This window comes from Haliotis rufescens, unplaced genomic scaffold (assembly GCF_023055435.1).
Source record: "Haliotis rufescens isolate VD_foot unplaced genomic scaffold, xgHalRufe1.0.p SCAF_13, whole genome shotgun sequence".
Classification (NCBI taxonomy): domain Eukaryota; kingdom Metazoa; phylum Mollusca; class Gastropoda; order Lepetellida; family Haliotidae; genus Haliotis; species Haliotis rufescens.
Window position 1 is genome coordinate 32,136,492 of NW_025963813.1, and position 26,211 is coordinate 32,162,702.

A 26,211-nucleotide genomic window follows, 5' to 3' on the forward strand; every position below is an offset into this window, starting at 1 on the left:
GTATCCGACTCAGCAGTGATGGATAATGGCGTCTTTATCAATGTTCTTTGTGCTTGTGCCATATCTGGTGTTGCAATACAGATGCCAAGGTAATTCAGTACATTTCTCAAACTAATTTTGTGCACTTAGCATTCATGTAATGTAAAAAGCAATACCAACTTAGTTTACTGGTTTCATGCCAGGCAATGTCCGCTGAATCCAATGCTTGTCGTTTCCAGCTGACTGACATTATGATTATTAATATTGTGCATTAAATACATTGAGTGAATCGTGGTTCGATTGCCGGGATCACTCTGATTATGACCCTTGGTCCGCCATACCCTTGGTCGTGGGTTTCACCAAGTGGAAAACACCTAAGACCTGTATCACTTCCGGCTTTCCTTCCGGCTTAACAGCATACAATGCCTCAGTTAAGCTTTCAAAAAGTTTTATGGTAGACATGTGGAGGACATTTCCAAATTTGACGCATCAGTGACAAAAATGATGTCCGATGCAATTCCCTATTTTGGCTTGTACCATATGTTCCCATGGGTTTTTTTCAAGTGAAGAATTGACTTGTCTTTGCATGTGTTTGTGACGGTGCCACCGGTGGTGCAGGATATGCTCACCCCTTCGCGAACACCTGGTATCACTGTTTGATAGTGATTCATAAACACATGCTCATGATGTGGTCGGAATTATGCAGAGATTTCTATTGGATTTGTCGCTTTATGTTTTTCACATCAAGCTGACACACTGTGATTTAACTGATCATGACATAATGTTAAAAGCTGTGTTAACTCACCTACAGTGTGAGCCTCCTGGGTGATATGTCTTTGTATTTCGATGGAATGGATAGGTACTTATACCATCAGTTAATGGTCCACGGAATCGACTAGTTGTAGGCTATCGTGATGTGGCTGCAATATTACTGACTGACATTTAAATATAAGTTGTAAAACCATTTCCATAATAATAATAAATCAGTTGTACTATTTCGATATCACACTTTAAGTATATATTTATGAATCGCCATCAAATAGTAATGATACGGTAATAGTCATGTTCGGGACACTCTCCTGTCCCACCGGTGGCACCGTCAATCATTCGTTTACTAAAAGTTTGTTCACAGAGGTCATCAAATAGTAATGATACGGTAATAGTCATGTTCGGGACACTCTCCTGTCCCACCGGTGGCACCGTCAATCATTCGTTTACTAAAAGTTTGTTCACAGAGGTCATCAAATAGTAATGATACGGTAATAGTCATGTTCGGGACACTCTCCTGTCCCACCGGTGGCACCGTCAATCATTCGTTTACTAAAAGTTTGTTCACAGAGGTCATCAAATAGTAATGATACGGTAATAGTCATGTTCGGGAAACTCTCCTGTCCCACCGGTGGCACCGTCAATCATTCGTTTACTAAAAGTTTGTTCACAGAGGTCATCAAATAGGAATGATACGGTAATAGTCATGTTCGGGAAACTCTCCTGTCCCACCGGTGGCACCGTCAATCATTCGTTTACTAAAAGTTTGTTCACAGAGGTCATCAAATAGGAATGATACGGTAATAGTCATGTTCGGGAAACTCTCCTGTCCCACCGGTGGCACCGTCAATCATTCGCTTACTAAAAGTTTGTTCACAGAGGTCATCAAATAGTAATGATACGGTAATAGTCATGTTCGGGAAACTCTCCTGTCCCACCGGTGGCACCGTCAATCATTCGTTTACTAAAAGTTTGTTCACAGAGGTCATCAAATAGTAATGATACGGTAATAGTCATGTTCGGGAAACTCTCCTGTCCCACCGGTGGCACCGTCAGTCATTCGCTTACTAAAAGTTTGTTCACAGAGGTCATCAAATAGTAATGATACGGTAATAGTCATGTTCGGGAAACTCTCCTGTCCCACCGGTGGCACCGTCAATCATTCGCTTACTAAAAGTTTGTTCACAGAGGTTATGTGGATATAGTTTTATATTTTTAAGAAGGTGTTAGGTTCAAAAGTCTTTGTTTGTTTGTTGTTCAATGCCGCACTCAGCAATATTCCAGCTATATGACGGCGGTCTGAAAATAATTGAGTCCGGACCAGACAATCCAGTGATTGACACCATGAGCGTCGATCTACGCAATTGGGATACGATGACATGTGTCAACCAAGTCAGCGAGCCTGACCACCCGATCCCGTTAGTCGCCCCTTACGACAGGCATAGTCGCTTCTGACGGGAATCATGGGTTGCTGAAGACCTATTTTATCTCGGATCTTCACGGGTCGATCTGTTGTCCATATCCAGAGCAAGATTATAGGCATTGTAAAGTGTGTCTGTGTAAATTGAAACAATATCTATTGTTAGATTGACCTAAGAAACTAAAATATGAGTGAGTGAGTTGGGTTTAACGCCGCTTTTAACATTATTCCAGTTATATCAAGGCGTGTCAGCTTAATGTGGGAGGAAAGCCCGAAGTGATGCAGGACTAAGACGTTTACCACTTCGGTGAAACCCACGAGCACGGGTATGGTACTGGCAAACCTATAAACATAATTGGGGCGAACCGGGATTCGAACCCACAATCTTAGGTTTCTGGCGTGCCCAAGGGACGCAACTCTGCACAGCGAAACGCGGCACCTTAGACGACTGGGTCACCCGTGCCACCCAATTAAAATATGATTTTGAAAACAAATAAATATTTTCCAAACTTGTGGCGACAATTGTTTCAAATTTATGTTCGTACATAGTTAGACAAATACTACATTGTTTCACAGGGATTCCGGAACCGGAAGTGGTCGTTCTTGTGACGGATGTTGGGGACGCTGGAGAAGCAGGTTCCATCTATATGTTCAACGTCTCTCAAAAGAACCTCACAAAACTGGAAGTCCCAAATATTAACAAGCCATTCGCCATAGACTATGATGTAACTACAGGCCATGTCTACTGGACTGACGTTAAGTTGCATTATATAAGAAGGGCGAGTCTTGACGGCGTGGATGATGTGGTGGTTGCCTCCTTCAACTCTTGTAAGTATGTGAAGGTGGTTGAGTGGGTTGGGTTAACGCCGTTTGGGACATTTTTTTAGTTATATTACGACGTGTCGGCTTGATGTTGGTCTTAGACGTTTACCACGTTTACCACGGCATAGATGGCAAACCCAGAACCACAAACAGGGTAATCTGGGATTCGAAACCACGATCATACATGTAGGATTCTGGCACGACCCAGACATCGGGGTTCACACATTGTACCCATGTGGGGAATCGAACCTGGGTCTTCGGCATGACGAGGGAACGCTTTAACCACTAGGCTACCCCACCGCCCCCCTCCCCGAAGAAAAAGTAGTGGGGTTGCGGTACGGGATGGGGAGGGATTTTATTGGTGAGGTGAGGTGAAATGGGGTTTGACGGTCGGGTCCAAGATTATTTAACAGAACAGAACAGAATTTATTTCGTATAGTCTGGCAATGAGGCCAATAGTACAGATGATTGGATAATATTTGACATATTGTGAAAAAGCACTTCAGTTTATTTAGGCATTGGAATTTCTAAGTTTAAACATTTTTTCACGATAAAGAGCTTGCTGAAATAAAATGCTGTCGTCATTTGTTGTGAGTAGCAATACAAACTTGTGCATGGTAGGATATTGATAACAATACGAGGGCAAATACCTTAACATTAAGTTAGTATAAGCAGGACATATAAATAGTTACAAGACCTTAAGATAATTGCACTTATATAGCGACGTGTATGCAGATGTGTGTGCCAGGCAGGATAACAACAAGTAACGTATTTTGGTATGACGCGGCCGGGGATCGAACTCCGGTCCTTCCACTCGCTGGGCGGAGGCGGTCGGTTTTATTTAGGGTTACTGTGCAGGGTATATAACGATGTCCAAGTAGTTTAACTTTGAGAATAGTGCAATCGGGGAACACTGTTATTTTCACGAATGGAACTTTAAATCATGACGCTTTAAATCAGCCCAGATGGAATAGTTCTCGTGAGGATTCCGGGTTAGAATTGTACCCCAGCAACCTATATTTGTCCTGGCTCGCGGACTTGGTTGATGCATGCAATCGTTTCCCAATTGCGTAGATCGATGCTCATGGTGTCAATCACTGGATTATCTGGTCCATACTCGATTATATAGCTAGAGTATTGCTGTGTACGACGTTAAACTACAACATCGAAAACGACGGCCCGGGTTTTATTACCCACGTAGTTACATTCAAGCCTAGTTTCGTTGGACATGGCTCGAAAATCGCTACATCAAACTGGCTCAGATAGGACGCGAATATGAATTGAAAGTTTGATATTCAAAATATGAATTAATTTATCATCGAAGGGCGGGATTGTTGGAAAAAGGGGAGATTATGATAGATGCTGAGATCCTGAAATGACACAGAGAGCATCTGATGGGATGAAGTAATTGGTCTATCCTTCATCTTCTTTACGGGCGGTCGGGTGGCCTAGTGGTTAAAGCGTTTGCTCGTCACGTCGAAGACCCGGGTTCGATTCCCCACATGGGTACAATGTGTGAAGCGCATTTCTGGTGTCCTTCGCCGTGATATTGCTGGAATATGGCTAAAAGCGGCGTAAAACCATACTCACTCGCTCATCTTTACATCCACAGCGTGCTTACTCGGAGGCGTGACACTAGACGGTGCCTCGCGGAAACTGTTCTACACAGACGAGGGCAGTAAAGTCATCGGCAGGATGGACATGGACAGCCTGGGGAGGACAGTGATTGTACACACGGGGTTAGAACAACCACGGGGGATTGTAGCAGATACCACAAACAAGTAGGTCAAAAGGTAGATGAGGTAGCCCAGTGGTTAATGTGTTCGCTCGTCACGTCTTCATGTTGGATTCGAATCCTCACCTGGGTACAATGTGTGAAGCCCATTTCTGGTGCCCCCCGCCGTGATATTGATGGAATATTGCTAAAGCGGCGTAAAACCAAACACACTCACTCACTCACTCACTGCAAAACTGGTTCAGGCGAACTGCATTATATTCATACCGTTTTAGAAGAGGTCCTGACAACATCCTCACTGGCACTATGGCCTTCGAATCAGAACTGTGGATGATGTATATTCCCCAGACTCAATGAGTGAGTTTGATTTTTAGCAATAGTCCAGCAATATCACGGCGGGGGACACCAGAAAAGGGCTTCACACATTGTACCCATGTCGGGAATCGAACACGGGTCTTCGGCGTGACGAGCGAACGCTTTAACCACTAGGCTATCCGACCGCCCCCCACAGGCTCAGATGTGTACATATACGTGATACCAGTAAAATCAGTAAATGGAGCCCCGTCAAGATTCGGGGTAGAATAGATCTTAAGCAATCCATGCTAATCGTAAGAGACGACTAAAGGGAGGCACGTGGTCTGACTCGCCGACTTGGTTGATGCATGTCATTGTATCCCATTTGAGTTGATCAATGCTCGTGGTGTCAATCAATGGATTGTCTGGTCTGACTGGGATATTGCTGAGTGCGGCGTTAAACAACAAACAGACAAAAGTAAATTGGCGTATTCATACTCAGTATATACGCATGTATTTAACACACTGGCACTGTAGGGTTATAATCACTTTGTCACCTCGATATAAAATGGTCCCCAACAACCAATGCATGACGTAAGAGGTGACTTTCAGGAACGGTTGGTCAGGCTCGGCGACTGAATTGATGGTATTTCATAGTACCCCGACGGCGTCTATCGTTGCTCATAATATCAGTCACCGGCTTGTCTGGTCCAGACTCGTTTACTTATGGACTGCCGCAATGAATGGTTTATTGCTCAGTGGGACGTTAAACAACACGCATGTATAGTTAAAACAAAGTTTGTTTGTTTGTTGTTTAACGCCGCACTCATACATATTCCAGCTATATGACGGCGGTCTGTAAATAATCGAGTCTGGGCCAGACAACCTCGTGATTGACATCATGAACATAAATCCATGCAATTGGGATACAATGACATGCTTGAACCAAGTCAGCGAGCCTGGCCACCAGATCCCGTTAGTCGTCTCTTACGACAAGCATAGTCGCCTTTTACGGGAAGCATGGGTTGCTGAAGACCTATTCTAACCCAGATCTCCACGGGTTAAAACTAAGTGGAACCATGTTAGATGTATTTGAAACTGATAACACTATTTAACATCCGCTTTGCAGAAACATCTACTGGACGGAGCTGGACAAGGAGGAGAAGATCGAGATGTGTGACTACAGCGGCGGAAGCAGGAAGGCGGTCGTCACATCAGGACTCGCTGTTCCTAGCGGAATAGCTCTGGATGAGAAGGGTAAATCTCAATAAAGGATTAATGTTGATTAGCGGTGACTCGAAACATAAAGTCTTCGGGGTCATCTAGAATATATGGCGTTACAAGTGGTTCAAGACAAACGGTGTGCTGATATAAGACCACTGCATCGTACTAGCGAAAATATTTTAGAACTGACATTTTTGGCATTTTTGGAGGTTAAAACGTTAAGGCCGGTGTGCATACCGTGTTAATCCACATACAATACGCCCAAACTATTAGCTTCACTGATCGCTTAATTAATCATTAACACAAAAACACTGAGACACTAAACAATAAAAATCAGTGACGTCATTCAGCGGAATAATGAAATGCAAGCCTTGTCCATTCTTTTATCAGCCGTCAGGAAACAAAGGTCCGTCACTCCCCATGGCCTACATTTTGCCCGGTTTATGGAAACATAAACGCAAAACCTGCATGGAATCATTTGCAATTTCCTCATATCGTGTTATCCATTGGTGGAGCCAACATGTGTGCCGAAGCTATGTCGAAGTCCTATCTCAGCGCTACGACTATCGTAAGTCTGTGTTATAGTAAGTATATGGGAGTTACGATGGTCGTAGCGCTGAGATTGCTTTGTGCATGTGGGGCCTTGATGAAAGTGGTTACACGTGTACCTGTTTGTTATTAACTCGATAAAGCAATTCACATTATGCTATGATACATCAAGACTTTGGGACCATCTAGAATAAATCGAGTTATCCATAGATCGAGACAAGCGATATAAAAGCCCCGTAATAACATTTAACGAGAAGATTTACATATCTCATATTAATGTTTTTGTTTTGATATGATAAACTGTTGTAATATAGTACGGTGATACTTCGAAGTCATCGGTACTGCGAAAATATTACGTGTTACTCGGAATAGATTAGGAAGCCAACCACCGAGACAATCGAAAATGTGTCGAGATATCCGTAGCTCGAGACAAGAGATGTAGCATTCTCTTTGTAAACAACGGTTTTACATTCATGTTAGCTGACGTTATAACGAACGAGTTAAATATAAACCGAATTACAAAGGACGTGTCAAATCCGATTATATAACCCATAAAACCAGTACATTCTTGGAAAAAAACATTTAAATAAACCAATAAACAGAAACTCCTCGTAGTTGTCAAGTGGCGTCCTAATGGGCAATAGATACGTTTCCTTGTCAACACGAGGAACAATGAATAACATACTTTGATAGCAAGTAAATACAGTACAGCCTCAAGTAGCGTTAAAGTGGGAGCCTCCGCTTCCTTGTCAATGTGTCTGAAAACAGCGTCAAGCTACTTAGCCTCTGTGTTGTGCAGGATCACTGGTGGCACAGTGATGAGAGGGTCGCTTGGTGTGAAGAGTTGTGTCTCCAAGTTTCCAGGATCCGCTTGTCGTGGGTTCGAATCCCAAATATCAACAAGCATGAAATACTCATATCCCCCGCCAATATTACATGTCCGGTTGTGTGCGGTGAATAAGCTCTGTGAACTATGTTCACTGGACCTAATTTATTGATTGCATAATTGCAGCACTAAAAAAATCTTACTGGTGTTGTTTTGCCATCTGCAGTTTATGATATAATGCGTAACTGTATTTGTAATGAGTTGTGTTATTACTTAAACAATAATCAGAGAAGTAAGGGAGTTCTTACTTTACTTAGGGATTAATGAGAGCAGGAGTCACCATGGGGTGTACTGAGAAGTACAGCACCAATCATCTGATAATCTGAGTAGTAGACTGGAGTCTGGAATGCTACAGCACTGGCATGATCAGTAAACAACAAGTCCAGTGTAGTGCATTAGAAACCAGCTTGTTCACATGTGACACTCTAATTCCAATCATAAATATGGTTCAGGCAGAGGAAGTGTTCATATAAACTAGTCATACTGACATGAAACAATTCAAAGTTATAAGTTATCTCCAAGGGGGTTTCACAGTTCCCTGTTATTTCTAGTTCAGGTGTTCTGAGAAGTACAGCACCAATCAAGACAGTGAGTTTGAGAGTGAATGATTAGAGTCATCTTCCGCACGTTAAAGAAATCTTCAAGTTTCATGTTTCAACCATGCACTGCGATGAAGTAGGCTGGTTCGGGTGCCACTTGTAAATTTTTTTTTCACAATAATTTACCATATGCCTTGACCAAGTTCCTTTGTCAAGTGGTATAATACATCTCGATCAATTAGGTAATTATGGTAACGGTTCTCAGAGAACCCTTGTAGAATATGTAAACGGTTTCCGAGTTATGCTCTTGCTAAGGACACATGCGTAAAAATTCCCAAAGTATCAAAAGGCACCAGTTGTCCACTAGACCTATTTATGTGCCAAGATGGTGAAGAAATAGTGTACGGTTTTCAAGATCTGCTCCGGAAACCAGGATTACCGCCATTTTCAGTCTAAGTCAAGGTCGTTGCCATGGAAACTCGAAAAAGGATTTTTTTTAAAATTCCAAACTGTCAAAAGGCACCAGTTCACCACTAGACCTATCTATCTGCCAAGTTTCCCTAGCAACGTATGATTGTTACACGAGGCGACTCAATGGAACTGTTGGTAAGGTGCAGCGACTCGGTGACAAAGGCAAGGATAGTTGCTCATACTATCCATCACTGGTTTCTCTGGTCCAGACTTGAATGTTGACTGTCAGCCACCATATAGTTGCAACACTGTTAAATACTAAACAAACAAACAAACATTTTTTTCGTTACAGCTGGCCGACTGTTCTGGTGTGGTCATGACGTCATAGGCTCTGTTCTGCTGGATGGCTCTGGGAGAAGGAACGTTGATACTGAAACAGCAATGATAGACATAACTATTTTTAACGGTCTCCTCTACTTCACTGCACTACGAGACAAGTAAGAATAACCATAAAATTAGTTGCCCTTATTGAAAATCACAATCTGCACTTTTGCCGATTTAACATGTGAGCCATTTGGCTCTCTCGGACAAAGACAAAGCGTGATCACAGTCATCAAATACAATGACAACGACATGCTTTAGGGCACCAACAAATCTCAGATGTAATGTTGACAATGTTAAGAAATACATTAGCGTAATATGTATTGTGAAATATATCTTTTGCATGTAAAATAAGGCGACTACAATGACTGCAAATGAAAGCGTTTCTGCTCACTTCCGGGCAGGCTGCGCAGTACAAGCCGTAGCACTGATGGTTTCGCGCATAGGCTCCAGGGCCGTCCCTCTATTTTATGGTCTCTGGGATAACTAAGAAACAGTGTCCTGCATAGTCCATACTTTATGGCTCTGTATTTACTAAGTCCATCATCAACCGTGAAGACATTCGGGCGCTGTGTAGTGCAGTCGCTATGGGTAGCCAGGGACTCAACACACGCCTGGTTCCAGCTCTTTCGTCAGAAACACTTAGAAAAAGCAGAGACCATATACCGGTATATATATCGGTATATGGTCTTTGGAAATAGCGACAGTCCGCATAGCGACCATTTCTTACTTACTTATATTAGAGATTTAACGTGCGCTTTCCGACTGCAAGCGTATGTCGCACACGGGCCCGACCAGGCCATTTAATGTGTTTCCGAAAAGGGGAAAAGTGAGTTTGTGCAACCCAGGAGGGGGGCTTTAGGGGTTGCTTATATAGTAATTTTGAAATTTTGAGATTTGGAATGAATGCCAAGAGTGGGTGGAGGACGAACTTAGGGAGCTGTGTGTGTTGGGTGGTTGTTAGATTAGGTAGTTTTGGTTTTAATATTTTATTTTGGGTTTAAAAGCGACTAATTAGTCCTCTTTTTAATTAGGTATATGCCTAATGCTTTGAATTTTTCTAATTTATTTTGTGGATTAAGGATTGATTCTAGTGTAAGTGCGGTTTTAAGGTTTAGGGTGGTCTGTAGTGAATGAGTACGTGTTCTGGTGTTTCTTGTTGTTTGCAATCTGGGCAGTTTCCTGTTGTGTGTAGATTAGCTATTATATCATAGCGACCATCTGTATCAGAGACCATATACCGAGGGACGGGCCGATGGGCCAGTTGGAGACCAATCACGAACGCGCGAGACCAAGCCGCACTTTCACGCGAGACTGTGCGAGAGAAAAGCAGCAGGGGGTCAATGTAACAATAACACTAAGGGGCGCGGCTGTGATCGTCAGTGATAATCTACTGCTGTGGCCTCTCACTCAGTAGATGGTCTCTGTATGTATTCACGGGTAGTGGAGGAACGCGTGCCTTAGACTCCAAAACTGTATTGACACCAAAACAGACCCAGGTACATAATTTTATAAAACAATCCCTCATCAAAGATTGATAGGCAGCAAAATGATCAGATTAAAGATTCTATGTCCAAAAAAACAAATATGTTGTATATAAGTTCGAGCGCAATAATATTTGTGGTTTTACTATGGGGTTTTCATATCACGTTCGGGGCGGTCAGGTAGCCTAGTGGTTAAAGCGTTCGCTCGTCACGCCGACGACCCGGGTTCGATTCCCGACATGGGTACAATGTGTGAAGCCCATTTCTGGTGTCCCCCGCCTTGATAATGCTGAAATATTGCTAAAAGCTGCGTAAAACCATACTCACCCACTCACTCATATTACGTTCACACGTGATTGAATACCCGACACCTTCACTGACTAGCTGTCATTACACGGGATGTCCAAGGCCATCACCTGTGAAAAGTAGGTCGTGATTATGTGAATATTTTCAGGAGCATCTATACGATGTTGGAGAATGGCCAACACATGACCCCCTTGGCGTCACACCTCTTCACGAAACCGATAGGTATTCACGTCTTCTCGCCGAACTTCCACAAACCAGGTAATTACTATGAAGCATTAATGGCAGTAATTTTACAAAATATAGTGAAAACTAATATCTTAAATAAGCTCAAATAAGAATATGTTATGAAGTTTACTTGTAGGTGTAAAATGTTAACTTTGAACTTCCCTGGTGTGTCTTTGTACCTGTCGTCATCATATAGCCCCCCCCCCCCCTCACTTGCTGTAATGGACGTACAGCGTTTACATAATGTATCATCGTTTACAATGGGTAGTGTTATGAACCGGTTTCGGTAAACTTTGTTTCACGGTCCATAAATATGGAAATGAGATCACCAAGCCGGTACTACTTTTAATAAACTTCTTTATGCTGTCTAAACATGTGATGTCTACTTGAATGACAACACATCAACAGGCAAACTGGGCTGTTTACTCCAGTATTGTATTCATACGCGGTTTGTGAAGTTATGTGAATGTGAATGAACGTACACCTTGCATGTCGATTATGTTTCTATATGAAGAAATAATTACCCTTAACGATTCGTATAGTACTGTCATTCCAAATATAAGATATTTACGTCACGAAAGCGGCAAATAACCTCTGCGCCTGAGACTGATTGAGACTGTTGTGTATCTGTGCCCCTGTGGTCAGCGTCCTGTCCTGGTGGTCAGTATGGGGTCAGCTGTGAGTCCTGCGGCCACTGCGAGGAAGGGGGCATCTGTGAGAAGACCACGGGCGTTTGTCTCAGGGGGTGTGCACCAGGCTACAGGATGCCCATGTGCCGGGAAGGTGAGAGGAAATTGTATTCTTACACTCACACTACACAAGGAGTGAGCTTGGTTCAACACCCCTTTTAACACTCAATTACATCACGGCGTGTCAGCTTGATTCTGGAGGCAAGTCTGAAGTGGTGCAGGCCTCAGACGTTTATAACGTTCGTGAAGCCCACAAGACCGACGGTGCTGACAAACCTAGAGACAATCGGGGCGATTTTGGAATTCGATACCACGATCGTGGATTGTTGGCAAACCTATGGAACGCATCTTTGTTTTAACTTCAAGGCTTTCCATCCGACACTTGAACACATTGAACACATTGTTCACTTCCATGAATCACGTCCATCACGAGAATCTTTACCAATGACAACCATGAGCAGTTCCCATCCGGAACAAATACTGCCATTGCAAATGTACGGTGGAAATATTTTCCTGGTAAAAAGTGTTCCATGGGCCTAAATCTCCAAGAGAAATAAAAACGGACAGTCAAACGAAACATTTCCATAGTTTTAAATCAATCTGGTTAAAAGCCGGAAAAGATAGATGAGTGATGTAAACTATTTTGAAAAGATCAAAATCTCAACGATATCCGAATCCCATATTGTTGCCCAGTTGCCCGAATTGTGATGGGGTTGCAATATAAGCTTTCAACGTAATTGACAAAGGGCCCACACATCTAACATCCTGCACTGAAACTGTATGATCCAAGAAAAAACACAACAAAAAGGCCTTAAATGTGAAATTAAAAGTTCAATAAACTCAATTTTCAATTTACCATTTTAAAGTAAATGTGTAGTACATAGTGGTTTAGCCGTGTCTTCCAACAATACGTATACATACAAAAAGCTATAAAGTCACTCGTGCGTGTACACATACACTGCACCATGATTCAAAATTATTATCATATTTCTATTAAATACGTCATTCCTTTTTCCTCCTATCGGCGGTAAACGCACAGAGGAGCCTTGACAAGTGTAAATCATATACCCGTTATCACTTTATCATTAAATAAAATAATGCAATATAGTTTAACCTTTTTATAGATTAATTATATAAGTTTTCCGTCATGTTTCATACAGCAATATGTATGACCAGTTGCTAGGACGATAGTATATCAATATGTTACCACGATACAGAGTGTCAGAACAACACGTATGGAACATGTACCCCCTGTGGCCTGTGTGCCGAGGATGATCCCTGTCACAGAGTAACGGGGCACTGCCCAAGGGGATGCAAGTTCGGGTGGACGGGACCAACATGTAAAACAGGTAATAATAATAATAATATCAACGTAATAAATCTGTGTAAAACATATAACATACATCAACCAAGTCGGCGACCACCCGATCCCGTTAGTCGCCTCTTAGTTGCCTTAAACTTAATGATGTCATCGAACCCAATTGCATGGATCGATGCCCGTGATGTCAATCGCGTAGTTACCAATGAGATGCAAAATAGTTAATCACTTTAAATATCTGCACAAATATATACATAAATGACCCGTGAAGATCCGGGGTAGAATAGGTCTTCAGCAACCCATGCTTGTCGTAAGAGGCGACTCTGCTTGTCGTAAGAGGCGACTAACCGGATCGGGTGCAGTCAGGCCCGCTGACTTGGTTGATGCATGTCATCGATCCCAATTGCATGGATCGATGCTCATGATGTCAATCCCTGGATTGTCTGGTCCAGACTATTATTTACAGACCGCTTTCATATAGTTGGAATAGTGCTGAGTACGGCGTTAAACAACAAACAAACAAACAAACAAACCTACGTATTGTCCTTCCGTGTCGGTATTGTCCCAGACGCTGCCTTCACCTCGGATGGTCATGGCCTCGAGAACGCCAGAAGCGATGGGTCAAGGGGCCGTAGCTGCTACCTACACACGACTTAATTAACGCAAAGATTTGTTATTCTGTACTGCACTTCAATCCATCTCAAAACACACTACAAATTTTCCTTCACATGTCTACAGTAAAACATGCATAAATTACTTACATACATGTATATAATTTTACATAAATAATAGTAAATGTAGTAATTATTTTTTATGGTATTCCGATTACATAGTGAATGTCTTTACATTTTTACAGGTTGGCTTATATTTGCTGTCGCGGGCACGGTAATAGCCGTCATCGTTGTCGCCGTAATCGTGGGTGCTGTATACAATGTAAGGTATGTCCAAATGTTAAATGTTAATGTCATTTGAAAATATAACCAAATACAACGCGGGAAATACACGGGAAACTGGAATAACTATGTTCCTCGCACTGGATGGTCATTCGAGTAGGATAACAAGTTAACCGTTATCATCGGTAACGAGCGTCAAGATGTGCCTTTACTTCATTTCCGGTTTTTGGATTACGATTGAGGTAAGTTCTGGGGTAGCGCCGTATTTATGTTACGAATGAGAGACAATCCGTAGCTTTCTTTTAATTACTACAACAGTCAAACTCATTTTTTGGAAAGACCACAATTACATCCAAAGTTCTGAAAACTAATGCTCACCATTGAATTTCCATCAACGCAGAGATCTTGATTGTCTGGTCGAGACACGATTATTTACAGACCGCCGTCATAAAGCTGGAATATTGCTGAGTGCGGCGTAAAACAACAAACAAAAACAAATAGATAGATAGATAGATAGATAGATAGATAGATAGATAGATAGACAGACAGACAGATAGATAGATAGATAGATAGATAGATGATAGATGGATAGATGGATAGATAGATAGATACAGTGGTGTATTCAGCTTATTGCATTGTTATACCTATATGATTTTGTTTCTTTTCACAGAAAACTCAAAACGAGATACCAAAACTCGTATGTAGACTTTGCCGAGAGATGCAACCGACTGTACGAATTGTAGGAGCGAAGGATCGACGCGATGTGAAAGATCGATGTTAAAAACAAATTTGCACCAAGAAAACCAGGTGGAACTCTGGTCCCATAAATGTATCCAAGTTGAAACATGGGCCGGTCTGCTGCCAGTATGGCAAACATTAATGACGCATTGCTGTAAAACGTAATTGGAACATGTGCACATCATCTTGAAGTACCCACAGTTTGATTACGTCAAAACCAAGAAAGCATGACAAATTACAAATAACACAGGGATTAGTGTTGTAGAGTGGTAAATATACTTTGGAGGTATTGAGTGTTTGAAGATCGATCTTGTGTAGACTTGATGTATGGAGACATGAAAGATTAGGTTGCAGTTTTCACTAATAGTATGCACTGGTTAAAGATTTACATAGCTGAATTGAGCCCTTGCTGACCAGACACCTTCAGTGTAGCATATGTCCACTGAATGTCTACTTCTCGTATGTAACTCATTCCTGTGTATTAATGTTTATTTCAACCAATGATACTGAAGGAACGTATAAAGGTATATACATGCACTTACACACATATATACACGCACTTACACACATATATACACGCACTTACACTCATATATACACGCACTTACACACATATATACACGCACTTACACACATATATACACGCACTTACACACATATATACATACATGTATACACGCACTTACACACATATATACACGCACTTACACTCATATATACACCCTCTTACACATATATATACACGCACTTACACACATATATACACGCACTTACACACACATATATACATGCACTTACACACATATGTACACGCACTTACACACATATATACACGCACTTACACTCATATATACATGCACTTACACACATATATACACGCACTTACACACATATATACACGCACTTACACATATATATACATACATATATACACGCACTTACACACATATATACACGCACTTACACTCATATATACACGCACTTACACATATATATACACGCACTTACACACATATATACACGCACTTACACACACATATATACATGCACTTACACACATATATACACGCACTTACACACACATATATATATATGCACTTACACACATATATACACGTACTTACACACATATATACACGCACTTACACACATATATACACGCACTTACATAACCACGCACTTACACACATATATACATGCACTTACATACATATATACATGCACTTACATATATATATACATGCACTTACACACATATACATGCACTTACACACATATATACATGCACTTACACACATATATACATGCACTTACATATATACACGCACTTTCACACATATGTACACACACTTACACACATATACATGCACTTACACACATATACATGCACTTACACATATATATACATGCACTTACACATATATATATATATATATATACATGCACTTACAGACATATATACATGAACTTACATATATACACGCACTTACACACATATATACATGCACTTACATATACACGCACTTACACACATATACACATGCACTTACACACATATATACACGCACTTACACACATATACACATGCACTTACACACATATATACATGCACTTACACACATATATACATGCACTTACATATATACACGCACTTTCACACATATGTACACACACTTACACACATATACATGCACTTACACACATATACATGCACTTACACATATATATACATGCGCTTACACATATATATATATATACATGCACTTACAGACATATATACATGAACTTACATATATACACGCACTTACACACATATATACATGCACTTACACACATATACATGCACTTACACACAAATACATACACTTACACACATATACATGCACTTACACATATATATATACATGCACTTACACACATATATACATGCACTTACATATATACACGCGCTTACACACATATACATGCACTTACATATACACGCCCTTACACACATATACACATGCACTTACACACATATATACATGCACTTACACATATATATACACGCACTTACACACATATATACATGCACTTACACATATATATACATGCACTTACACACATATATACATGCACTTACATATATACACGCACTTACACACATATACATGCACTTACATATACACGCCCTTACACTCATATACACATGCACTTACACACATATATACATGCACTTACACATATATATACACGCACTTACACACATATATACATGCACTTACACACATATATACATGCACTTACACACATATATACACGCACTTACACACATATATACACGCACTTACACACATATACACAGGTACTTACACATATATATATATATACATGCGCTTACACATATATATACACAGCCTACCCATTTGCAGATTCGAACCCGGGCTTCTGGCGAGACGATCGATCGCGTTGTGATCCGGACCAACTTCACTGTCAGAGCTTTAAAGTGTCACAAGGCCGAGATTATCTGTGATATTGATGTGAGCCCAATGATCATTATGAGACAGAAGCGCCTTGTCAACAGATGGTACATTCGTGACCAACTCGTGTTATTCCGGGACAAGCCGAATAGCGACTCTCTCATGGCCATTTGTGCGACCGGGTTCCGTCTTAGCGCAAACGGGCATACCTTAAACAATTGTCAACTCGTTGCGTAATGGTTCACATATTATTTCCCCATGTATTATATATACTTCAGATTCAATTTAAAACACATTGGGACGTGCGGAATTATACAGTATGATTGAACACATTTAACTGTTTCTTGGGCATATTTGTAGATGCAAGACATATGTAGAATAAAAAAAAATGAATATGTGTGTGTTATTATATTTTCTCATTACTTGTAATTACTTCTGCACCACAGAATTCACATACCACAATGTAATGAAATATATATAGGAGAAGGCCTCGTAAGTGTCACTTATGCCTAATCTATTTGGTTTTCCGCAATACAATGTGTTTAAATAAAATCAAAAAATATTTCTTAGTGATTCTTTGATGGAGAAGTTAAACTTATACGCGCATTCCGATTGGTTTGTCGTATTTTTGCACACAACATTCATCGACAGGGGACGAGTCTTCTTGCAGGTTACGGTAAGGGGCGAGTGGGGACGATGCATCACCAGCCCAACCCCTACTGCCAGCATCACCAGCCCAACCCCTACTGCCAACATCACCAGCCCAACCCCTACTCACGGCCAGCATCACCAGCCCAACCCCTACTGCCATCATCACCAGCCCAACCCCTACTGCCAGCATCACCAGCCCAACCCCTACTGCCAGCATCACCGGACCAACCCCTACTGCCATCATCACCAGCCCAACCCCTACTGCCAGCATCACCAGCCCAACCCCTACTGCCATCATCACCAGCCAAACCCCTACTGCCAGCATCACCGGCCCAACCCCTACTGCCAGCATCACCGGCCCCACCCCTACTGCCAGCATCGCCAGCCCAACCCCTACTGCCAGCATCACCAGCCCAACCCCTACTGCCAGCATCACCGGACCAACCCCTACTGCATGCATCACCAGCCCAACCCCTACTGCCAGCATCACCAGCCCAACCCCTACTGCCATCATCACCGGCCCAACCCCTACTGCCATCATCACCAGCCCAATCTCTACTGCCATCATCACCAGCCCAACCCCTAGGCCAGCATCACCGGCCCAATCCCTACTGCCAGCATCACCAGCCCAATCCCTACTGCCAGCATCACCAGCCCAACCCCTACTGCCATCATCACCAGCCCAACCCCTACTGCCAGCATCACCGGCCCAACCCCTACTGCCAGCATCACCAGCCCAACCCCTACTGCCAGCATCACCAGCCCAACCCCTACTGCCAGCATCACCAGCCCAACCCCTACTGCCAGCATCACCGGCCCAACCCCTACTCACGGCAAGCATCACCGGCCCAACCCCTACTGCCAGCATCACCAGCCCAACCCCTACTGCCAGCATCACCAGCCCAACCCCTACTGCCAGCATCACCAGCCCAACCCCTACTGCATGCATCACCGGCCCAACCCCTACTGCCAGCATCACCGGCCCAATCCCTACTGCCAGCATCGCCAGCCCAACCCCTACTGCCAGCATCACCAGCCCAACCCCTACTGCCAGCATCACCAGCCCAACCCCTACTGCCAGCATCACCAGCCCAACCCCTACTGCCAGCATCATCGGCCCAATCCCTACTGCCAGCATCACCAGCCCAATCCCTACTGCCAGCATCACCGGCCCAACCCCTACTGCCATCATCACCAGCCCAACCCCTACTGCCAGCATCACCAGCCCAACCCCTACTGCCATCATCACCAGCCCAACCCCTACTGCCAGCATCACCGGACCAACCCCTACTGCATGCATCACCAGCCCAACCCCTACTGCCAGCATCACCAGCCCAACCCCTACTGCCAGCATCACCAGCCCAACCCCTACTGCCAGCATCACCGGCCCAACCCCTACTGCCAGCATCACCGGCCCAACCCCTACTGCCAGCATCACCAGCCCAACCCCTACTGCCAGCATCACCGGACCAACCCCTACTGCCAGCATCACCAGCCCAACCCCTACTGCCAGCATCACCGGCACAACCCCTACTGCCAGCATCACCGGACCAACCCCTACTGCCATCATCACCAGCCCAACCCCAACTGCCAGCAGCACCGGCCCCATCCCTACTGCCAGCATCACCAGCCCAACCCCTACTGCCAGCATCACCAGCCCAACCCCTACTGCCAGCATCACCAGCCCAACCCCTACTGCCAGCATCACCAGCCCAACCCCTACTGCCAGCATCACCAGCCCAACCCCTACTGCCAGCATCACCAGCCCAACCCCTACTGCCAGCATCACCGGCACAACCCCTACTGCCAGCATCACCGGACCAATCCCTACTGCCAGCATCACCGGCCCAACCCCTACTGCCAGCATCACCAGCCCAACCCCTACTCACGGCCAGCAGCACCGGCCCAATCCCTACTGCCAGCATCACCAGCCCAACCCCTACTGCCAGCATCACCAGCCCAACCCCTACTGCCAGCATCACCGGACCAACCCCTACTGCATGCATCACCGGCCCAACCCCTACTGCCAGCATCACCAGCCCAACCATTATTACCAGGGATCGAAACCCAGGATCATAGAATCCTGGCAAGTCTGACAACAACCCGTACATCGGTAACTTAGACGACTGGGCCACCCGTGCCCACCTTTATGTTTTTAACAATTGAATAACTATCTAAAAAAATTCAATGTATCATTAGCATGTATAACTGTACCAAACAAAACGAACGATTTTCAGCAACATATCACAACCACGTACACGACAGCAAGAAAGCATTGTGATATTCGTGGATCTGTAATTATTAATTAGGAGATATATCATATACCGTATTCGACGTAATAAGCGCCCCGCTCTAATAACCGCCCTCGGCGATATTTGCTCATTTCTAATTTTGAGAGCGCCCTGGGCGCTTATTGCGTCGAATACTGCGTATTCAATGTAGAGCTAGGTTACCTCTAGATTTAACCGCGAAAATTGAATTTGGAACCGAACGCGCGAAAGCATGTAGCACAGTTACTTCGATGTGGCAACCCCTAAAGAAAACTAAGCAAGCTTTGCAGACTTTCGCTCCACACTGCACGTCACCATTATGACGTCATTTCGCGCACTGTGACGCAAAAGATATGACGTCACAGTCTATATCGAAAAGCGCCAAATTCCAAGCTCGCTGTTGTCCCCAAGACATAAAATTACATTCTCCTTAATGATTTCTGTCATGTTTTCTGTACGAAATGTTTTGCCATACATCCTTTGTACATTGTAGTAACCGCAACTTTGCATTTTGTAACCTTTAGTGTTATTATTTTAATATGCCTACCCACAATGACAGAAATAATACTTTTCTTGAATATTAGCTTCCGTTTTAATGCTACCAGCTGTTTTAATCAGAGAGGGCTTATTGTGATTTGAGAATGATCAGAAACGAGAAATTTCCAAATTATCTATTATTTAGACTTTAGTTACCTTCGTTTTGCCTTTTACGCCCAACTGAAAGTTTCAGAGTTTATATTTATTGTGGAATCTGTTTTGTAGATGTTATAGGTGATGCGTTCATTGATTCATAATGACGAATGGAGGTCAAACAATTGTTGTTATCGTCTTCTGTGCTGAATATGACCTTTTTTAGACGTGTCGTAGTCTTCAAATTATAAATACCGTGGAACCTCGATAATCCGGACGGTATCGTTCCTAGTCCTGATTAATACTGTCCGGATTAAAGAATCATGAATGGTAGATACTGTTGTAAAATAGATGTTGACGTTACAAATAAAATGGTCCGAAAAGAGGAGGTTTCTGATTAAAGGTGTCCGGATTAACGAGGTGTCACCTTCTTTACCAGTTGTGAATAAATTATATGAATGTTTGGTGATGTAGTATAGTATGCAGAGGAAGTAGGTTCATGTGGGAGGGCTTTCATCCAGCATCAAGGTGAAACGACGTGATGTAGCTGGAATAGTGTTCAAAGCGGCGTTAAATCCAACTCACTCACTCTTGTGAAAGCATGATTTGAAAAGGAATACATGTACCTTTATTGGGGGAAGTTCAAAGCAGGATTAAGCCGTGGTAATGTGCTGACAAAAAACTATTTCGTCTTCAGTGTTAAAGGTAGCCTTCATTCCAAACCCTGTATATCCCACAATGGGACGGACTTACGTTATCGTGATAGTCTTCAGCGTAGCCGGGTTTTCTACACATAGGCCCTTACTGGTGGTTACAGTTGGTGTCGTTTACAAAAAGGGATTTCCAGTGTGACATTCTTAGATTATGTGTTGGTTTAGATCTTCCTGCCTTGGACTATTGTTCGTTAGCTACCTTTAGCCACTCAACACGATGGTCGATAGATAGGCTTACCCGTCTTCAGCTAGCTTCACGTGTTTGTATTTCATTGTCACCTTTGATCCCTATATGTATTTGTATTATTCTCCTGTCATCTTGATATTGATATTGATGTTATTTATTATGAATTTATATTATATTTTTGTCTCTGTACAACCTTTTGGGTCTTTCTGAGAAATAAACTGAACTGACATTTGAAGTTCACACAGCAAACTCATTTTAGCCCACCACAAATACATGTTGGTATTACTGAGAGAATACGTGGCATCCCGTGCACATGTGCGTGTCATGATCACCCGTGAAGATCCGGGTTTGAACTGATCTTCAGCAACCCATTCTTGTAATGAACATTTCTGGTGTCCCCCGCCGTGATATTGCTGTAATATTGCTAAAAGCGGCGTAAAATGAAACTGACTGACTGACTCACTCACCCTTGTAATGAAAGGTGACTATGATTGTCGTAAGAAGCGACTAAGGGGATCGGGTGGTCAGGCTCGCTGACTTGGTTGATGCATGTCATCGTATTCCAATTACGTTGATCGATGCTCATGATGTCAATCACTGGATTGTCTTGTCAAGATTATTTACGGACCGATGTCATATAGCTGCAATATTGCTGGCGGCGTTAAACAAACAAACAAACATGTACGCGTGGAGCGCTAACGCCATTTTATGTAGCAGACGTAATTTGATAAGAGAGATTTGTGTGTTGTTGTCAAAGGTCAATACTTCTTTTACAAACGTTCACACGTTAAATATTACCTGACAAACAAGAATAGTTTGTATAAAGGATCCTCGAGGTTCTTCCTCTTGCCAATAACAGGCAAAACACACACACACACACACACACACACACACACACGCACGCACGCACGCACGCACGCACGCACGCACGCACACACACACACACACACATAAACAAACAGTTCACAAAGGCACACTGGTGTTGATCACATGAGAGGCGCTCAACTGATGAAGTCCAAATAGAATAGAACCGCCTAAGAAAATATATTTATGGTCAGTCTTCGGTTTCCAAAGTAATGTGAGGAAAATATTGTAATTAGGCAATGATAGAGCAGGGAACCTGTGAGTTTGATTTCTCTTTTAAGACAAGTATTATTTACGTCACTGATAGTGTAATACACGCTGCACCAGGACACCCAGCTGATCCTTGTGCCAAGGCCTTTGTTGTTGTATTCTCCATTAAGAGTCGCAGGTAGACACTGAATATACCACATACCACTAAGGTACGTCAAGGTTGTTCAAAACCGCTGCTTACCTCTGCTGCCACAGAAGCCGATATATGTAAAGCATGGTATTCCCCATTATATCTCATACTTGTCAGAATAGGTTGCCAGTATCTCATACTTGTCAGAATAGGTCCCCAGTATCTCATACTTGTCAGAATAGGTTGCCGGTATCTCATACCTGTCAGAATAGGTCGTCAGTATCTCATACTTGTCAGGTCCCCAGTATCTCATACCTGTCAGGTCCCCAGTGTCTCATACTTGTCAGAATAGGTCGCCAGTATCTCATGCTTGTCAGAGTAGGTCGCCAGTATATCATACTTGTCAGAATAGGTCGCCAGTATCTCATGCTTGTCAGAATAGGTCCCTAGCCTCTTATAGTTGTCAGGTCCCCTGTATCTCATACTTGTCAGAATAGGTCGCCAGTATCTCATACCTGTCAGAATAGGTCCCCAGTGCATCGTACTTGTCAGAGTAGGTCCCCAGTGTCTCATACTTGTCAGAATAGGTCGCCAGTATCTCATACTTGTCAGAATAGGTCGCCAGTATCTCATACTTGTCAGCATAGGTCCCCAGTGTCTAATACTTGTCAGAATAGGTCCCCGGTGTCTCATACGTGTCAGGTCGCAAGTATCTCATGCTTGTCAGGTCCCCCGTATCTCATACTTTTCAGATTAGGTCGCCAGTATCTTCTCATACTTGTCAGAATAGGTCGCCAGTATCTTCTCATACATGTCAGAATAGGTCGCCAGTATCTCATACTTGTCAGACTAGGTCCCCAGTATATCATACTTGTCAGAATAGGTCCCCAGTATCTCATACTTGTCAGAATAGGTCCCCAGTATATCATACTTGTCAGAATAGGTCCCCAGTATCTCATACTTGTCAGAATAGGTCCCCAGAATCTCATACATGTACGAAAGGGTCCCCAGTAGATAATAATTTCAGAATATATCCCCACATAAAATTAATTTAAATAAATATTAAAAATGCATACTAAGACACGCCTAAATGTAGTTGTTGGATATCGATTCCTCTAACGAGCACATTAAGGCTGAAGGTAAACAACTCAAATGTTTTAGAAATACAATCTAGGGATACATATGTCAATTATATGCGTGTTTGAATGCTTACTGTCCCTTGTTATCCTTGCACGTGATGCGAATACGTATGTGCCATCTCTCACCTTCTCCTGTTGCATCACAATTATCCCGAAAAGCCAGGTGAAGATAGCATACGCAGGGCACCACGTATTGAGCTACCAATACCTACAGAAACGTCTAAAACGATGAGGGGAACACTTTTGACGCTGGTATCTACCAACAACCCAACATTGTCCATGGTACAACGATACGTGCCTGTATTAACATGGAGAAGATATAAAGCAAATACAAAATTATCAACAGCTTATGAAAAAAAACAATCTTAGAAAATGTTCGAGAAGTTCTTACTTTGATTCTGTTGCCGTTACTCCATAGGTTTCTAAATCCGGTGACAAACGTTCCCTTACTTGCAGCAGTATAATTGAAGTCTGTTCAGTCCAGAAATGTTATTTACTTGATTGTTTATAGTGGGAGCAATGAAAAGTATAATCGGGAAGGCAGAAAATAAATAAATTGAAAAGAAGAATGACTCTTCACCGTTCACAAATAAAACAGCCACACAACCGCACAATTCAAATTAGTGAACACTTACTATATAATACATGTGGAAGTCGCAATTGTTTTTTCCCCCCGCTATTTCAGCTGAAGTTTTATGATGAACCATAATTGTCTCTAAAAGAGCTACATTTCATTCATAAATTTGTTAAATTTCTAAGTTGAATGTAAAGGCGTATGGTATTTATCCATTGTTGTCATAGTCCTCCTAAATACTGTGACGTCTCATTTAATTTTTGCTATTATTATGCCTGGGAGTTAGAACTATACTGCTCTCTCTCTCTCTCTCTCTCTCTCTCTCTCTCTCTCTCTCTCTCTCTCTCTCTCTCTCTCTCTCTCTCATTGTCTGTATGTATTTCTTCAAAACAAGGCGCTATGAACAAGCAAGTATAAAATGCTTGTGTTTCAAGATCTTATCAGCTGTGAGGTGTTTTCTTATCTCCTGGGCAATCCTTTAGAAGTCTTTAATGTCATGCAGCTTATATCGCCAGGGTCTTTACGTCTTGTAAATCCCAAGTGTATATGTCTTATCTAGGGAACCGGTGTTGTTGCTGGATTTTTTTGTGCATTAGCAGGTGCATCAGAGGGAATCTGGATGCATATACAACGTAAAAGGAGGCACAGGTGGTCCATTCGTCTCAGGCGCCGCGATTTGCTGTGCAGAATCGCATCCCTTGGGCACGCCAGAAACCTATGATTGTGGGTTCGAATCCCGGTTCGCCCCGATTATGTTTCTAGGTTTGTCAGCACCATACCCGTGCTCGTGGGTTTCAGTGATAAACGTCTGAGATCTGAATCACTTCGGGCTTTCATCCCACATTAAGCTGACACGCCGTGATATAACTGGAATACTGTTAAAAGCGGCGTTAAACCCAACTCACTCACTCACTCAACCTTTCTCAATCCGATGGCCGCATCAGAGTGTGGAGACGACGTAATGAGTGTTACACTAACTGCTGTGTCTTACAGGCCGACCGGTGGGGAGGAGCGTGTGACTGTCGTGTACAGGGATGATGTTCTTCGTAATCACGTCAGACCTCAAAGTCATGTCTTTCCGCAGGACAACGCTCGTCCCCATACAGCACGGGTCTCTATGGACTTCCGCAGAGTGAATAACATTCTTGTGATGTCCCTGCCGTGATTGGGAGGCGTCTTCAAGGTGCAAGGCTTCCACATACGCTTCAGGAACTGGAAACCTTTTTGGTGCGTGAATGGGACGGGATTCCTCAACTCTTCTTCCAAAGACTTGTCAACAATGAGACGGCGATGTGCGGCCTGTATCGCTGCTAACGGAGGCCACACACGCTTTTGATGGGCACGACTGACACTTGTCATTTTTCTGTTTGGGGGCACCGTTTTCGGGGGAATTTTTCAATAAACACGTGTGGTTGTCATTAAACAATCAACAGCCATTTGTTATCAAATCTTTTCTGTTATCATTTCTTAATATTGTCTACATGTCTTTAATGGTTTTAACGTTATCCGCATTTTATGAACAGGTTGCATTTCTTTTGCTGTTGAGTATAATATTCCATTCAAGTTAGCAATCAAAACAAAGAATATTTACAGCTAATTACATTATATGGGTGTGGTACAGGAGACGACACATTAGTCACGTGTGTGGTATAAAGGAGATACTACATTAGTCACGTGTGTGGTATAAAGGAGATACTACATTAGTCACGTGTGTGGTATAAAG

At 42.8% G+C, this 26,211-nt stretch overlaps 1 protein-coding gene across 2 annotated transcripts; it reads left to right on the top strand.

Moving 5' to 3' along the window:
- The first annotated feature begins 10 nt into the window (after positions 1–10).
- Positions 11–25,804, top strand: LOC124152844 (low-density lipoprotein receptor-related protein 5-like). 2 transcript variants are annotated; one of them, XM_046525894.2, is made up of 10 exons: positions 11–89; positions 2,744–2,995; positions 4,602–4,770; positions 6,148–6,275; positions 8,980–9,124; positions 10,947–11,056; positions 11,669–11,806; positions 12,930–13,061; positions 13,887–13,968; positions 25,482–25,804. In XM_046525894.2, the coding sequence occupies exons 1-10, from the start codon at positions 26–28 to the stop codon at positions 25,651–25,653; spliced, it is 1,392 nt and encodes a 463-aa protein (XP_046381850.2). In that variant the 5' UTR covers positions 11–25; the 3' UTR covers positions 25,654–25,804. The 2 variants fall into 2 exon arrangements, with proteins under 2 accessions (XP_046381850.2, XP_046381851.2); XM_046525895.2 differs by lacking the exon at positions 25,482–25,804 and adding an exon at positions 14,594–15,285.
- Positions 25,805–26,211: the final 407 nt, after the last annotated feature.

Coding starts and splice junctions, on each gene's coding strand:
- LOC124152844 (XM_046525894.2), top strand. CDS start 26: ATGGCGTCTTTATCAATGTTCTTTGTGCTTGTGCCATATCTGGTGTTG. Junction 2,996..4,601: donor GGTTGCCTCCTTCAACTCTT/GTAAGTATGTGA, acceptor TTACATCCACAG/CGTGCTTACTCGGAGGCGTG. Junction 13,062..13,886: donor GGGACCAACATGTAAAACAG/GTAATAATAATA, acceptor ACATTTTTACAG/GTTGGCTTATATTTGCTGTC.